The 17,500-nt window shown below is 44.3% G+C and overlaps 1 protein-coding gene and 1 long non-coding RNA gene across 5 annotated transcripts in view; one reads left to right on the top strand and one right to left on the bottom strand.

Annotated features, from left to right (window-relative positions):
* The window catches only part of EBF3 (EBF transcription factor 3), a 201,842-nt gene that overhangs the window by 54,432 nt on the left and 129,910 nt on the right, over positions 1-17,500 (bottom strand). For 2 of the 4 annotated variants that reach the window (XM_039911636.1, XM_039911638.1), the window contains exons 7-8: positions 7,863-7,944; positions 2,018-2,162 (exon numbers count right to left, since the gene is read on the bottom strand). In XM_039911636.1, the coding sequence (XP_039767570.1) occupies positions 2,018-2,162; positions 7,863-7,944 (227 nt within the window). The remainder of the gene's footprint in view (positions 1-2,017; positions 2,163-7,862; positions 7,945-17,500) is intronic. The other 2 variants (XM_039911637.1, XM_039911639.1) reach the window with 1 other exon arrangement.
* The window catches only part of LOC114810330, a 2,321-nt gene continuing 957 nt past the window's right edge, over positions 16,137-17,500 (top strand). The window contains exon 1 of the long non-coding RNA XR_003758032.2: positions 16,137-16,259. This is a non-coding gene — a long non-coding RNA (uncharacterized LOC114810330). The remainder of the gene's footprint in view (positions 16,260-17,500) is intronic.

The raw sequence follows: 17,500 nt of genomic DNA, 5'->3' as shown, positions 1-17,500 counted from the left end.
TTAAGCCTCCCCAGAGCAAAAGGAGGAAAATTAACTTGAAGAACGGAATGCCCCTTCCCTCCAGATTTTAAGTTGTCAAGTCACTCAGGAAGAAAGGAGATAGGCAGCGACTGCCTACCAAGCCTCTTCTTTGAAAGAGAAAAGCGTTTAGCCTCCAAGCGCTGACGGTCGAAGCGCTGGGTGGTTGTTGTTGTGTTGTTTTTTATTTATTTATTTATTACCGACTCCGTCGCTCTCGTAAAAACCAAGTCTGGGGTTCACCCAGCGCACGTGAAGTCCGTTGGGGCCGCCCGTGCTTTCCCGGAAGAACTCAGACTTTTGACGAAGATCATCTACTTCAGATGTCGGATTTCAGAGAACTTTGGGATTAGCTGCCCCAAATCTTAACGACAGGCGCGAGGTGCTTTTAGGTCCCTATCCTCAAATGGCTCTAAATCCCTAAGGTGCTCACCAGTGGCCTTTATTTTTCTAAACGTTACAATTGTTGCTTACGGTCAGATACTTCTTTTTCTGGCAACTTACAAAAATAAATACTTGTACTTTGCTAAGATCACAATAGCTCATTAGAAGAGTCTGAATTTGGAACCTACCCTAAACGCTAACCACAGGGCTGAGCGATGCTTACTTGAACCCATAATGTTGCTAGCTCTCTCTCTCCCTCTCTCTCTCCCTCTCTCTTTCTCTCTCTCTCTTTCTCCCTCTCTAGGGAAGAAGAGGACTAAGGAAGAGGATTCAACCTTCTTAATTGTGAACCTCATTAGTGATGGTTGCTAAGCAAAACACACACCTTTCTTCAGTGCATATGAAAGAGATAAACAATACGTCATAGGCTATAATGACTCTTGTGCTCAGGGCAACCTTTAATTATTATATTTTTGTTCTCTTATAACAGTCATTAATGCAGAAAAACAAATTAGTTTATTTTTGTGGACCACAGCAGATTCATAAAGGGTAAAGGGTACTCCATTTTTTGATGTCTGAATCACATTTCATTCGGATAATCACTGCTTGCTTCATTCATTTTTTTTCTGGGTATCCATCTGGGTTCTATCATGGGGAGCTCTTATTAAATGCCTTACTATAAGGTGGAGAGGGTTGCATTGTATTTCCCCATGTAGCTTTCTGGACCGTTTACTACTTTAAAGGATTTAATCGTGGAGTTTAATTTGGATTCCACTTGGAAGAAATCACACTTTTAAACAGTTCACATCCCTGAGCCGTTCAAAATTATTTTTCATGAGTTTTTTTAACAGTAAAGTAGGTGAGATTTTAAGAGGGATTTATGAGATGTGTTTGCCTAGGTAGCTTCTTGGGACTTTTCAAATATAGCCATGTCTCCCAAACATTGTTTAAGAACTGGGCTCAGTCTTTCAGAACTGTGAGAGAGTGTTTAGGGATGCTTTTTCGATTCTTGTCACCACAGATTCCTTTCTTGATAAGTAGGCAAGGGGTTCAATCACATTGAATTAGTTTGAAGGGAGGTTTGAGGTAGGAGACACGCAGGGAAGGAACACTTTACTCTGTTGTTCTCACACAAAAATTCTCCCGCTTTCCTCTGTAGCAGTAAGGCCCGACGACAGGAAATTGATCTCCTAGTAAATTCTTTACAGATTCGGTCACGATTTTACCATCCACTTAAGCTTGCATTCAGAACCTGAGAATGTACCTCTGGATCAAGAATTATGACAAGCCAAAAAAAAAATAAATAAAATAAATAAAATCTGCAAGAAAAGCTGTAAGCAAAACAAAGCCGGTAAACAAACCAAGAGAGAAATAAAGGCAGGAATGGAGGGGGGGTGAAGAAGGGAGTGAGGAAAAATTTTCAGTATTAAAACAAGAAAGGGAAAAGGAAGTCCAGAAGTGCCCAAACAGAGAGAATGCTGCTTTCTGGATGTTTGAGCCGTAGCGGGGCGAGGAAAAGCCGGAGGAAAATAACTGGAGGAATGTTCCAACGTAAAGTATGATGCGAAAAAAAGCATTGCAAATCAAAAAGACATGTATGTAAATGTGTGCCTACCATTTTCCAGATAAGAAGGGGCCATACCTTCTGACGGGTCAAGACGTCTGGCCCTCCTTCCGTGTTTAGAGTTGTTGTGGACGAACATGTTGTCTGAAACGGCCAACACATGGCCATCGACGTTGACCGTTGTTGATACAACAACCTGTGAAGAAAAAGCAAATGGTAAGAAAGAGGTAAAGAAAAAAAAATCGAAGGCGCGTAACTGGAGAGAGGAAATGAAATACATCTTGTCGTTGACAAGGGGGGGGGGGGGGGGGCGGGAGGAAGGGCTGCTATGTTCAGTTTTCAATCGGTTGACCTCTCTTCACCAGCTTTTTGGCTAATAATAGTGTTTTGTTTGGGTTGGGTTTTTTTCTTTTTTAACTGGCAATTGTTTCCTCTTCAAAACCTGCTCGCCTAATTAGAGTTTAATCTCCTATTATGCTAACAAGTGCATTCAATTCAGGGAAATATTCTTCTAGCCATTAGCTTCAGAAACACCCCTCTGGCCACTCATTTTAAAAGATGCTGTTTTGATTGATCTGTTGATATATTGATTAGATTGTTTATCTAATTAAAATTTGTTTGGTTGGGGACCGTCTTCAAATGAAGGATTTGAAGGATTTCGCATCCCCCCAGACCGGATGATCTGTATCAGAAACACAGCCCGTTGTCCTCATCCAGTGTGTAGCACAGGGGTCTCCTAGACTTGTTTCCCGATTAAGCTGGTAAGGTCCAATCGCGAACGTTTTTGCACCCGAAAAGACTGAGTTGATTCCCAATGGTGAAAGTGTTCTCAATCTGCGGAAGCAACCCTTTCAAGTTCATTCGGATGGTGAACGACCCTGGTCGTCAATGGAATTTCCTCCTTTATTTGGGAGAGAAAGGGCTCTATTCTTGTGCCCAGGAGAGGCTGGGCCATAGAAGAGATGATGGATAGAGGCTTCTTAAGCTTTCAGCTGCTTCTTGGTAGAGACAGAGAAGGAGCACAGGCAAAAGGGACTGCCTGAAACACCTACCAGGTGGATCTGTCCCATTCACCCCGGAAATGACCCTCCGTAACAGAAAAATGGAACAGGAAATTACAATTTTTTTTAATAGACACGGCTCCGCGTGTTGACCCTCTGTAGAGAATAGTTTGAAGAGCTCCTCTCTGAGCACACAATTAATCTTAGACTCTCATATTGTCATTATGGATTGGGTATGAAGTAAGCATCTTAGCACGTTCTCCTTGTCTATAGAAGCGGTCCCGTCTTCCAAATGGATCTGAACCTCTGACTAATAGTAATCAAACTACATACAACCGTACCGAGATGAATCGGAAGCATTGGAGGTGAAGAGAGATGAATATTCATGCTCAACTGCCATCTTCTATTCAGTTTGTTCTGGTCCATCGAGAATACCACAAGAAATGATATGGAGAAAATAAAAAACTATGCTTTTATACACTAATAACCCTATTCACGTAATGAATGAAAAGTGAAATATTGTGAGGCGTCGCCGGTGAAAGGAAAAGAAAAAAACACAGTGAGAAAAACCTACTTAATTGTCACTCCCCTACCTTTGGCCCGAGGCAAACCTGACTGTATCTCAATTGTCCTAGAATTTCTACTTCTTGGATTGAGTCAGATGCTATTTTAATATTTCAGAATAACCGAGCACTTCCTTTTTTATAGACTGTCCTCCCTGGGAAACGGTAAGTCACCCTGAGTCGCCCCAGACAGCCAGAATATCCTCATTTTTCCCACATGTGTTCCTTGCTGGCATGTGGCTTCCCCACAGTGAGATTCCCACGGGGAGTGCCATCCCATCCATTCTTGAGTTGGTGGGGGAGCTCCAAAGTTGAACCCATTCCACTTATGCAGTGGGTGTCAACTTGTCCAATCTCCTAATGGGACGTTCCAAAGTTGAACCTCTTTCACACTCGTGGTGGATGTTATCTTATCTACCCTTGAAATGGGGAATCCCAAAGTTGAACCTGTTCCACTCCCATGGTGGGTACCATCTCGTCCTCCCTCCTAATGGGAGGTTCCAAAGTCGAACCTCTTTCGCTCCCGCAGCAGATGCCATCCTTTCTACCTCTGAACTGGCGAATCCCAAAGTTGAACCCGTTCCTCTCCTTTGACGGGCACGATCTTGTCCATCCTCACAATGAGGCATTCCGAAGTCGAATCTATTCCATTCCCCTGAAGGATGCCATCTTGCCCACCCTCTTCGTGGGGCATCTCAAACTTGAACCTCTTCCGCTCCCATGGCAGGTGCCATCTTGCCCACCCTCATAGTGGGGTGTTCCAAAGTTGAACCTCTTTCACTTCCATGGTGGACGTCATCTGATCCACCCTCACAATGAGGCATTCCAACGTTGGAACTCTTCCTCCCCCAAGGCTGATGCCATCTTTTCCACCCTCTTAGTGGGGCATCCCAAAGTTGAACCTCTTCCACTCCCACAGTTGGTGCCATCTTGCCAACCTCATAGTGGGGTGTTCCAAAGTGAATCTCTTCCATCCCCACGGTGGACGCCATCCTGTCCAACTTTTTAGTGGGGCATCCCAAAGTTGAACCTCTTCCACTCCCACAGCACCTGCCATCCTTCCCAACCTCGTGGTGGGGGGTTCCAAAGTTGAAACTCTTCCACCACCACGGCGGACGCCATCTTGTCCATCCTTGCAACAGAGCATTCCAAAGTTGAACCTATTCCTTTTGCCGGGTGGGCCCGTCTTCTCCACACTCTTAGTGGGGTTTCCCAAAGTTGCACCTCTTCCACTCCCACGGCAGGCGCCATCTTGCCCAACCTCATAGGGGCGTATTCCAAAGTTGAACCTCTTCCACTCCCACACTGCACGCTATCTTGTCCACTTTTGAACTGGGGAATTCCAGAATGGAACCTCTTCCACTCCTGTGGCCAGCATCGTCTTATCCACCCTCGAACTGGGGAGTTACAAAGTTGAACCTCTTCCCAGGTTACTGAGTTTTGCCTTTTACTGAATCTTTCGGAACAAAAGAAATGATTCCAGGGGCTTGGGCAAAACTGGAATCACTGCATTACTTGGCCAAGGGTTACATTTTTTAGGCTCCTGATCCAAGAGATATTAAAGAAACAGGTAAAGGTTAGAAAAAAGGTAACTGTCTTCAGTCTGGCATCTCTATATAGGTCAGTCAGCAGGGGAAAACGAGTGAGATTCAGCAGAAAGCCGGTAGACGCTCTAGGTTTCGTTCCATCACGGCAGTTCATTCCGGCACCTCCTCATCTGAAAGGTGCCGAGAGAATGAAACCGGTTGAAAATATTAAGACCTGACGTACTGTTAAGTTCCAGTTAAACCTTCTGAGAGGCAGAGAGATTAGCTAAAGAGACTCAAGGAAGTCCTTCTCTTATTCTTGGTTCCACTGTCGACCACGAGATCACTTGAGACCTGATGCTTCATTTAGTCATCGGTGAGACAAAGAGGACTCATTCCAGGTTTGACCTTCTGCTCTGCTCAGATGGATCAATATCACCCGGGGTCACGTGAAGCTGAGATGCATGAAAAATGGAAGGGAGGCCGGACTGTTTTGAAGAAACATTTTTTTCTCCTCCCCGCCCCCCCTCACTACAGATCTCTATTGTTGCTCTGTCGATGTGTCCGGTTTCCTTCCTGTGGCAGAGATCCACGCGGCCCAGGTTTTGCCATAAGGTTAATGGCTAGGCATAGATTTCTCAGAAAAACTTGGGGACGGCTTGATAACTGGGTTGTTTCATCCCCAAATATGAATGATCTGGGAAAATAATCTTATATTTCTCAGGACCCATTTCCTCTAGTCAAACGGAGGGGGAAAGTTCTCATTGTTTACCCAGTTAGGATGCATTCAGAAGCAATTTGGATAAACCCCAGCATATCATTCATAAAAAATTAAACAACCATATGAACCCAGGACTTTGAACCCGGAAGAATTCAGAGATAAATTTAAGTGGTCATCTACTTTATGCTCTGTATAATTCGATACTACTGATAATATTAGTGATATTTATTAAGCACCTATTATGTGCCAACCACTGTACTAATCACTAGGGTAAATACAAGATAATCAGGCCCCATATGAGGGTCACAGTCTGAGTATGAGGGAGAACAGATATCGAATCCCCATTGCGCAGATGAGGCTCAGAGAAGTTAAGTGACTTGACCAAAGTCACACACCAGGTAAGCGACGGAGTGAGAATTAGAACCCAAGTCCTCTGACTCCAAGCCTGTGCTTTTTTCACTAGGCCACGCTGCTTCTGATGGACTAGATAACTGGTTGATCTAGGGACTACAGTTCTACAGGGCACATGAAGAGAGCTAATTCAGCTGACACTTCAGGACTGAGGTTCAAGGTAGCAAGAAGACAGTTATAAGTGATAACCGGACGTTGCAGTAGCATCCTTATTCTTTTGAGGGGAGGGGCAAGGATGACTACGTGGCTGAATGGAGTCAGGAGCCCTGGGTTCTAATCCCAGCTCTGCCACTTGCCCGCCACGGTACCGTGGGCAAATCACCTCTCTGGGCCTAAGTGTCATCATGTGTAAAATGGAGATTAAAAATCCCTGTTCTCCCTGTCCTGTCTAGGACAGGAACCGGGTATGGTCTGATTATGTCGTATTTATCCCAGAGCTTGGCACAGTGTTTACCTCATAGTAAGCACCTGTGGTCAAAACATGCAATCTCTCATGACTACCTGAGCCGAAAAAAAGCACCTGAAATTGTTTTGGCAGGGTTCAGGTCTTCCAACTCGGTTGTATCATATTCTCCCAAGCGCTCAGTACAGCGCTCTGCACAAAGAAAGAGCTCAATAAAAACCACTGATAGAGTCCCACAGTGACCCTAAAATACTGACTGGAAGGAGACTTCAAGTGACTTTTATCACAGCTTTTAGACTGAGGGTACTTGAATGAGAAAGGGAATTCGATTTCAGAAATTTCCAGAAATCTTTTCTCTACTGCCCCGGAGCTTAGCCCGGGCTAACTAATGGGTCTTTGCATAAAGTTTTAGTTCTCAGCAATTCAAGAAAACAGTGACAGATTTTAACCCAGACCAGACAAAGCGGGAATACTTCTGTAGAAGCAGTGTGGTCTATTGGGAAGAACACAGGACTGAAAGTTAGGAGATCTAGGGATAGATTTGCCACTTGTTTGCTGAGTGTCCTGCTTCTGATTATTGTGGACCTAGCCCAGTGTACAGCACAGTGCTTAGCCCATAGCAAGGACTTAGAAAATAATCATCATTTTCATCACTAAAATTTCCCCTGGCTTGAACCGGTTATTAAATTGTTGGCATTAAAGACACTGGATGCGTTTTAAATAAGGAAAAGGTTTTAATGTCTTGGTACAACTGTGGAGTGTTGGCTGGGAATGGGAATTTCCAAAGATCTTTGACAACTGAAACAAATGAGCCCGTTCTGTGCAGGGATCGTCTCTATTTGTTGCCAAATTGTACTTCCCAGACGCTTAGTAGAGTGCTCTGCACACAGTAGGCGCTCAATAAATACGACTGAATGAATGGATGAATGAAAGAAAGAAAGAAAGAAAGAAAGAAAGAAAGAAAGAAAGAAAGAAAGAAAGAAAGAAAGAAAGAAAGAGAAAGAAAGAAAGAGAGAAAGAGAGAGAGAAAGAGAGAAAGAGAGAAAGAGAGAAAGAGAGAAAGAGAGAAAGAAAGAAAGAAAGAAAGAAAGAAAGAAAGAAAGAAAGAAAGAAAGAAAGAAAGAAAGAAAGAAAGAAAGAAAGAAAGAAAGAAAGAAAGAAAGAAAGAAAGAAAGAAAGAAAGAAAGAAAGAAAGAAATTTCTGAACAGGTTTAAAGGTTTGTAAGCAAATGTGGAATATCATCTTTTTGTCTTTTTGAAAAAATCTGTACCTGGAATCTTCGCATATCTCGGGGGTTGCCTGCATTCTTCAAACAGTTCTGATTGCACTTGAGGAAAAACTTTAGAAAGAATCTAAAAGATACAAAAGTAGAGTCTGTTAGCTGTCACAAACAAGAGACTTGGGTTGTTTTTTTCTTTTCCAATAAATGCAGGCATTCAAAATAAATTTAGAATCAGATCATTTTTTCCCATTGATCGGTGTGTTTAAACACGAAGAAACGAGCAGCATTGTAAACCGAACACTGGATTAGAAATGATATTTACTGAGCTTGAATGCATTGCACTGTCAGTCAGTCATATTTATTGAACGCTTACTGTGTGCAGAACATTGTGCACTGCTCTTGGGAGAGTACAATAGAACAAAATAACAGACACATTCCCTGACCACAATGAGTACGTCGTCCTAAGCACTTGGGGAGCGCAACGGAAACCCAAGGTGTGCTCCCTACCAACACTGTAATGGACACCCTCTAAGCCATACACATAACAGAGAAGCAGCGTGGCTCCGTGGCAAGAGCACCGGCTGGGGAGTCAGAGATCATGGGTTCAAATCCCGGCTCCGCCACTTGTCAGCTGGGTGACTTTGGGCAAGTCACTTCACTTCTCTGTGCCTCACTTACTTCATCTGTCAAATGGGCATTAAGACTGTGAGCCCCACGTGGGACAACCTGATCATCTTGTATCCTCCCCAGCACTTAGAACAGTGCTTTGCACCTAGTAAGCACTTAACAAATGCCATCATTATTATTATTATTATGTGTATAGAAAGGCTATAACCATTGGGAAGCTGCATGATCTAGTGGATAAAGCCCAGATCGGGAGCCAGAGGACCTGGGTTCTAATCCAAACTCCACCACTTGACTGCTCCACGACCTTGGACATGTCATTTAACTTCTCTGGGCCTCAGTTTCCTCAACTGCAACATGGGGATTCACTAGCTGTTCACCCACTTTCTGATGGCATTTATTAAGCACTGACTATGTGCCAGGCACAGGATGAAGCACTGGAGTATATGCAAGCTAATCAGGTGGGAGACAGTCCACGTCCCACAGAGATTCACAGTTTTAACTCTCATTTTACAGGTAAGATAACTGAGGCACAGAGAAGTTAAATGACTTGCCCAAGGTCACACAACTGACGAGAGGCAGAACCAGGATTAGAACCCAGTTTCTTTGACTCCCAGGCCTGTTCATTTTCCCATTAGGCCACTCTGCTTCTGTATCTGATTTGGAGTCCTGTGTGGGACAGGGATTGCATCTGGTCTAACTTGAATCTTCACCGGCACTTAGTGCTCGACCCACAGTAAATGCTTAACAAATACCATTCAAAACAAACAAATAAACAAAAAATAACTCTTCCTTCTGGAAGAGGCCTGCAGGAGCACTAAGGAGCCAAAAAACTTCCTTGAGCAACAGCAGCAGTAATAATAATAATAATTATGGTATTTATTAAGCACTTACTATGTGCTAGGCACTGTACTAAGTGCTGGGCTGGAGTGGGTACAAGTAAATGGGGTTAGACACAGTCCTTGTGCCACGTGGGGCTCACAGTCTCGATCCCCATTTTGCAGATAAGGGAACTGAGGCCCAGAGAAGTGAAGTGACTTGCCCGAGGTCACCCAGCAGACAAACGGGGGAGCCGGGATTAGAATTCATGACTTTCTGACTCCCAGGCCCGTGCTCTATCCACTAAGTCATGTAGTAGTAGTAGAGCGGGCCTAGGAGTCAAAAGTCAGGGGTTCTAATCCCAGCTCCACCACTTGTCTGCTGTGTGACCTTTGGCAAAGTCACTTCACTTCTCTGGGCCTCTGTTCCCTCATCTGTAAAATGGAGATTAAGATTGTGAGCCCTATGTATGCGTCCAACCTATCTTGTATCCACCCCAGCGCTTAGAACAGTGCCTGACACATTGTAAGCGCTTAATAAATACCATCAGTATTATTATTAGTAGTAATAGTATATATTAACTGCTTGCTACCTACAGAGTTCAGTGGAAGAATATATGGATAGGAATTAGATACAGCCCCTAGTCCTCAAGGGGCTCACAATATATAAATAAATGCGGAAGAGGGGATTGACAATGGCGATAAGGAAAAGATGAAAAATAAAGCAATCTAAATGTCATAAAGCACAGAGACAAATAGAAAAATAAAAACAAAAATCAGTAAGGCCCTGTTGCTAAAAGCTCAGAGTCCAGTAGACACTACCACGGTCACCCTAGATTGTAAGCTTGTCGTGGACAAGGAACGTGTCTGCTTATGGTTGTACTGGACTCTCCCAAACTCTTACTTGGATTCTCTGCACACCGTTAGCGCTCGTTAAATAGGACTGACTAACCGACCGACTAAATACCGTAGCCACAACTGCTTCCCTAAAGCTGAAGTTTTGTGGAGGCTTCGCGTTGCTGTTTATTTGTTTAACTCCTTGGTTTATCCCTCTCAAGGTATTCGAACCTCATGTGTCTGTCCCCAGCCCCAGTGTCGTCGTAATCGTAGTGACCGAGGTAGTCGTGCGGTGTTTACTATGTGGCCAGCACTGTGCTAAGCACTGGGCTGGATACAATGCCATCAGATCAGACCCAGTCCCTGTCCCCCCGCTTTTAGACGGTGAGCCCTGGGCGGGCAGAGACTGAGCCTGGATTATTATCTCTGGACCACTCCCCAGGGCTCAATTCACGGCTCCGCACAAAGTAAGCGCTCGACCAACTCAATAAATAATGAATACCGTAATGATGCTGGAAATGTGCCCTACACAGTCTTCACAACCACCTGTGTGAGAACTTCCGTACTTGTCTTACATCCACCTTACGTATTTCATACTTAGGACTAACACTGATTTTTCCTTCTCTTTATGGTATTGGTTAAGGGTTTACTATGTGCCAGGCACTGTACTAAGCACTGGGGCAGATGCAAGCTAATCAGATTGGACACAGTCCCTGTCCCACATGGGGCTTACCACCTTAATTCCTGGTTTACCGATGAGGTAACTGAGGTACAGAGAAGTGAAGCGACTTGCCCAAGGACACACAGCAAAGTGGTGGAACCTGAATTAGAACCCAGGTCTTTCTGACTCTCAGGCCCATGTTCTATCATTCATTCAATCGTATTTATTGAGCGCTTACTGTGTGCAGAGCACTGTACTAAGCACTTGGGAAAGTACAATACAGCAGTAAAGAGTGACGATCCCTGCCCACAACAAGCTCAAAGTCTAGAGGGGATCCACATTCTATCTACTAGGCCCCCCTCCTTCTTCCTCCTACTTGTAAATTGCTTTTTCGTCTCTCTTCCCAGCTAGTTTGTAAGCCCCTTGAGGGTAGTGATCGTATCCTGTCGTTTGCCAACAGCTCAGTGTTTGTTTCTGCGGATAGTAGAATGCTCAACCACTACAACCGAGCCACCGATAAAGTCTAGACATGTAACTCTCTCGTTTAGTAAGAGGCAATAACTAGCGTTTATCTTTACACTTTGACATTTTCAAACTGCATAATGACAACAGTGACTCAAAATCCCCACGTTTCCTGGAGCAGTATACTTTCTTCTGCTTGCCGTATTGCTTTCTCTCTTCATTCTTTTGAGCATTTTCTGTTTCAGCAGTGACTAACGCGAGACCACGAGATCTGACATAATCAAAATTTAAAATCCCACAGGTCCGGTGAGACACCAGAACTCAGCTGGGCATTAACTGGAAGAAAGTTAATCACCCTGCCCCCTCCTACCTCACCTTGTTACTCTCCTACTATGACCCATACTGCACGCCTCACTCCTCTAATGCCAACCTACTCGCCGTACCTCCATCTCTTCCATCTCACCGTCGACCTCTCGCTCACGTCCTGCTTCTGCCTGGAACGCCCTTCCTCTTCATATCCAACAGACGATGACTCTCCCCCACTTTTCAAAGCCTTACTGAAGGCCCATCTCCTCCCAGATGCCTTCCCTGACTAAGCCCCCCTTTCCTCTTTTCCCACTCCCTTCTGCGTCTTCCTGACTTGCTCCCTTTATTCATCCTCCCTCCCAGCCACACACCACTATGTCCACATCCATAAATCATTTACTTATATTAATGTTTTTCTCCCCCTCTAGACTGTAAGCTCACTGAGGGCAAGTATGTCTGACTTTTATTATATTACGCTCTCCCAAGTGCTTAGTACAGTGTCCTGAGCACAATAAGTGCTCAATATATTTGACTGATTGATTGATTGAAAGTGATCCACTCTGGGGCCATCGCTGCTTCAAATAAATAGACTTTTAATGTAGACTGAAATTGGTTGTATGTCCTAATACGAACAACTTCTGAGGCTTGGATCTGTGTATCGTCCCTGCTCTTAACACAGTGCTTAGGACAGAGTAAGCGCTCGCTTCCTGTGCCCTGATTTCGTCTATCTCACCTCTTGCCTCTTTCCCACATGCTTCCTCTGGCCTGGAAAGCTCTATCCTTCCCATATACACCAGACCGCCCCTCTCCCCATTTTCAAAGCATCATTAAGGTCACATCTCTTAGAACAGTGCTTGGCACATAGTAAGCACTTTACAAATACCATCATTTATCATCTCTTCCAAGGCCTTCCCCAACTGATTCCTTCTTTTCCCTGGCTCCCTCTCCCTTCTGTGTCTGCTATGCATTTAATGAATAATTATTATTTTTTTTTTTGTTAAGTGCTTACTATGTGCCAGGCACTGTACTAAACAGTGCTCTGCACATAGTAAGCGCTTAACAAATACCAACCTTATTATTATTACTAAGCTACTAAGCACTGGAGTAGATACAAAATCATCAGGTTGAACTCGGTCCCTGACCCACATGGGGCTCACAGTCTCCAACCCCATTTTACAAATGAGGGAACTGAGGCCCAGAGAAGCAAAGTGACTTGCCCAAGGTCACACAGGACACGGTGGCAGATCTGGGATTAGAACCCGTGATCTTCTGACTCCCAGGCCTGGGGTCTAGCCACGAGGCAATGCTGCTTCTCTGGATCTGTGACCTCTGGGCAATTGATATTCACCACCCCCTCCTCAAGACCACAGCTCTTATATACATATCTATAAATTATATTTTAGCCTCCTCTAAACTGTAAACTCACTGAGGGTAGGATATGTGTCTACCAACTCTGATGCACTGGACTCTCACAAGCATTTAGTACACTGCTCTACACACAGAAAGCACTCAAAAATATGATTGACTGACTGCTTTTGATTACATGCCAAAGGGTTCTTTGTAGTAATAGTAGTCATCAATCAATCAATCTTATATAATAACAACCATGGTACTTGTTAAGCGCTTACTATGTGCCGAGCACCGTTCTAAGCGCTGGGGGGAGATACAAGTTAATCAGGTTGGACACAGTCCCTGACCTATGTGGGGCTCACACTTTTCATCCCCGTTTTCCAGATGAGATAACTGAGGTCCAGAGAAGTGATGCGACTTGCCCAAGGTCGCACAGCAGAAGTAAGGCGGAGCTGGGATTAGAACCCGGGTCCTTCTGACTCCCAGGCCTGTGCTCCGTCCACTGAGCCACTCTGCTTCTATTGAGTGTTTACTGTGTGCTGAGCACTGTACCAAATAGTAATAATTAAAGTAGCAGTAGTGATAATATTAGTATTCGTTCATTCAATCGTATTTGTTGAGCGCTTACTGGGTGCAGAGCACTGTACTAAGCGGTTGGAAAGTACAATTCATTCAATAGTATTTATTGAGCGCTTGCTATGTGCAGAGCACTGTACTAAGTGCAATTCGGCAACAGATAGAGACAATTCCTACCCGACAACGGGCTCACAGTCTAGAACTAGTAGTTGTAATATTCACTGAGCCCTCTCTTCATGTGTTGCGCTGTACTAGCTGCTTATTCATTCAATCTTATTTACTGAATGCTTACTGTGTAAAGAACACTGTACTAAGCACTTGGGAGAGTATGATAACAACGTATGGATACAGAATAAGGAATTGACATATTCCCCCTAAAGAAATGTACTCTTTCAGGGGCAACATAGACATCAAACTTTGTACAACTAAAGTAGTCAAAATAAACAATTGAATACACATATATAATAATGATGATGGTATTTGTTAAGCGCTTACTATGTATCAAGCACCGTTCTAAGTGCTGGGGTAGATAGAAGGTAACCAGGTTGTCCCACGTGGGGCTCACAGTCTTCATCCCCATTTTACAGATGAGGGAACTGAGGCACAGAGAAGTGAAGTGACTTGCCCAAAGTCACGCAGCTGACAAGTGGCAGAGTCGAGGTTAGAACCCACTACTTCTGACTTCCAAGCCCAGGCTCTTTCCAAACCTACAAGTGTTATTAAATTATTTGCCATGAAACCCCCCAAAAATGCAATTTATTGGTGCCGATGGTTAATTATCACCGATGGTATTTATTGAGCGCTTAGTGTGTGCGGAGCACTGTACTAAACGCTTGGGAGAGTACACTACAAAAGACTCGGTGGACCTGTCATCGGTCTGACTGGCACGGGACTCGGACCTGAGTTACTTCTGCTCAGAGACAGAGAAGAGAAACCTAATCCTCTAAAGTGAATTTCAACGGAACGAGAACTGGCAGTCATGTGAGGCGTAAGATATCCGAGTTCTGACAGTGTGTTGAGAGGTTATGACACCAACGTCATCATGTTGTCCTTTTTCTTCCCCAAACCCTCCGTTAGAAAATCAGAGTCACCGGAGGCAAGCGAAGGGCTAGTGGAAAGAGCCCAGGGCAGGGGATCGGGAGACACCGAGTCTAGTCCTGCTTGCTGTGTGACCTTGGGCAAGTCACTTGACTAATCAGTCAATCAATGGCACCGACTGAGAGCCTATTATGTGCACTGTACTAAGTTCTCAGGAAAGTACGACAGAAGCGTCATCCCCCTCGATAGTATTCATCAGCACAGCGCTGCTCTCCCAAGCGCTTACTACAGTGCGCGGCACATAATAAGCATTCAATAAATACCACTGTTGTTGATGACGATGATAAGCAGTTAGTACAGAGCTCTGTTTGTTTTTGTTTTTATGGTATTTCATTCATTCAATAGTATTTATTGAGCTCTTACTATGTGCAGAGCACTGTACTAAGCGCTTGGAATGTACAAATCGGTAACAGATAGAGACAGTCCCTGCCCTTTGACGGGCTTACGGTCTAATCGGGGGAGACTTTTTGTTAAGCGCTTACTATGTACCAGGTAATCAAGGTGGATACAGTCCCTTCCTGATAATAATAATCACAATTATGGTATCTGTTAAGTGCTTACTATGTGCCAGGCACTGTCCTAAGCGCTGGGGTAGATATAAGGTGATCAGGGTGAATACAGTCCCTTCCTAATAATAATAACCACAATTATGGTATTTGTTAAATGATTACTATGTGCCAGGCACTGTCCTAGGCGCTGGGGTAGACGCAAGATAATCAGGTTGGACACACTCCCTGTCCCACCTAGGGCTCACAGTCTCAGTCCCCGTATTTTATAGATGAGGGAACTGAGGCCCAGAGTAGTGAAGTGACTTTTCCAAGGTCACACAGCAGCCAAGTGGCAGAGCCGGGACTAAAACCCACGACCTTCTGACTCCCAGGCCCGTGCTCTGTCCTCTCTACCATGCTCCCTCTACATACACAGGGCTCAGTCTTAATCCTCGTCTCGCAGGTGAGGTAACCGAAGCACCGAGAGGTGAAGTGACTTGCCCAAGGTTACACAGAAGACAAGTGGGCACTGATTGAGAGCCTAGCGTGTACGAGCGCTGCGTCGAGCACTCGGGAGAGAACGACAGAGTAGGTCGACGCAATCCCTGCCCTCCCGGAGTTCAACCACTGAGCAGAGGAGACAGATTCGAATAGGGCCCAGGGTCTTCAGGTTGGCTGCATCCTGTCAACGGCCGAGTAATAGAAACCAAAAACACCCCAAGGAGTAGATTTTGCTCCATTTGCCATATTACTTTTGCAGCAGGATTCTAAATTTTGATCGTGTCAGATCTCGTGGTATCTCTTTAGTCGATGCTCAACTAGAAAATGCTCGAAAGAATAAAGCCAGAAGAGGAGTGATGGCTCGGGATTCTATCTGAGGTGATTTTTTTTCTTTTTTATCTTTTACTATTTTAGCAGGAAATCCAACGACCAGAGCAGGAACGCGGGGTTCCTTTTAATTAAAACGTATTACATACCGCGAGGCTTTACTCTTTTAGGGGAAAATTTACATCCTTTATTAACTCACCTCACCTATATACTTAGCTCACAATGCCTCTTAAGGCCCATCTGCCACCAGTGTACAGTGAAGTCACTTGATATTCCACCCACCAATTTTTCCTAACAACCACTTTGCAATTAGACGCAACACATTCTGGTGCAAGGTAAATTAGGCACACCTGCCGCCAGACTTCATTTGAACCGCATCAGGAAAAGCCCTAACAAGGTGAGAGTGTGTACCACAAAGTCATAGTCCTGTCAGGCAATTAGGTTTTTCACTTGTGGGACATCAACCCAGTGCAATTATGCCACACATTACAACCCGACTAATCTTCTGAACAAATGTCATGTCTCCGAGAAGCCGGTGAAAGCAATTCATCTTTACACGGATCTGCTTCTCAATCTCCACCTTGCCTACGCAGGTCTTTTGTTGTTCAGGTAGGAGAGGGCGGGGGTGGGGAGGAAATGTTTTGTTGGCTTTCTTTTTTCCCTTTCCCCCCCCTGCGCCCTACTTAGATTTCTTAGCCTCTGGGGCTTTGGTCAAGTTTCCTGGAAGAAAAAGGTGTCTGAAGACGGTTTACTGGATGGAGAGTTTTCTACATTTCTAGCACTGAGTCGAGGGGATCGGAAATAACGTAATGGAAATTACCATGACTTTCTACATACGTGTACGACTACGTACGTGCTTGACCAACAACTACCTCTAATGTCCCTTGGGACTTTATCCGGTATTATAGATAAAAATACAAGCATAGACACCCATATCCTGGACATCTGGTTATGAACATTCACCGACCCTCATAATCAATCAATCAATCTTATCTATTGAGCACTTGATATGTGCAGAGCACCATAATAAGGGCTTGGGAGAGTATGATATAACAGAGTCAGACACATTCCCTGCCCACAGTGAGCTTACAGTCTAGAAGGGGAGAATAATAAGCAGAATATAAAATCAAAGTCTTCAAGTGAGCCGTATTATGGTAACCCAAAGGTTTTGGATCAGTTTCTGGGTGATCATATCAGAAGTACGCAAAACAACTACAGGACAGTTAGGAATTAGCAAAAGACATGGTATGTGGTAATAAACTATCGAAAGGGTAGGTGCTTCAATTCCACAATGTCAATCAATTGGATTTATTGAGTGCTTACTGTGTGCAGAGCACTGAACAGAGGGCTTGGGAGTGTACAACACAGCAAGGTGGATAGACAGATAATAAGAATAATCATTATGGTATGTGTTAAGAGTTTACTGAGTGCCAGGCACTGTCCTAAGCACTGGGGTGGAAACAAGCGAACATGAGGCTCACAGTCTCGATCCCCATCTTACAGATTAGATAACCAAGGCACAGATAAGTGAAGTTCATTCATTTTCATTCATTCAACAGTATTTATTGAGCGCTTATTATGTGCAGAATACTGTACTAAACGCTTGGAATGTACAATTCGGCAACAGATGGGGACAAT

This window comes from Ornithorhynchus anatinus, chromosome 3, assembly GCF_004115215.2.
Source record: "Ornithorhynchus anatinus isolate Pmale09 chromosome 3, mOrnAna1.pri.v4, whole genome shotgun sequence".
In the NCBI taxonomy this organism is placed as follows: Eukaryota; Metazoa; Chordata; class Mammalia; order Monotremata; family Ornithorhynchidae; genus Ornithorhynchus; species Ornithorhynchus anatinus.
The sequence above is the reverse complement of the archived record's forward strand: the minus strand, read 5'-3'. Positions and strand labels throughout refer to the sequence as shown.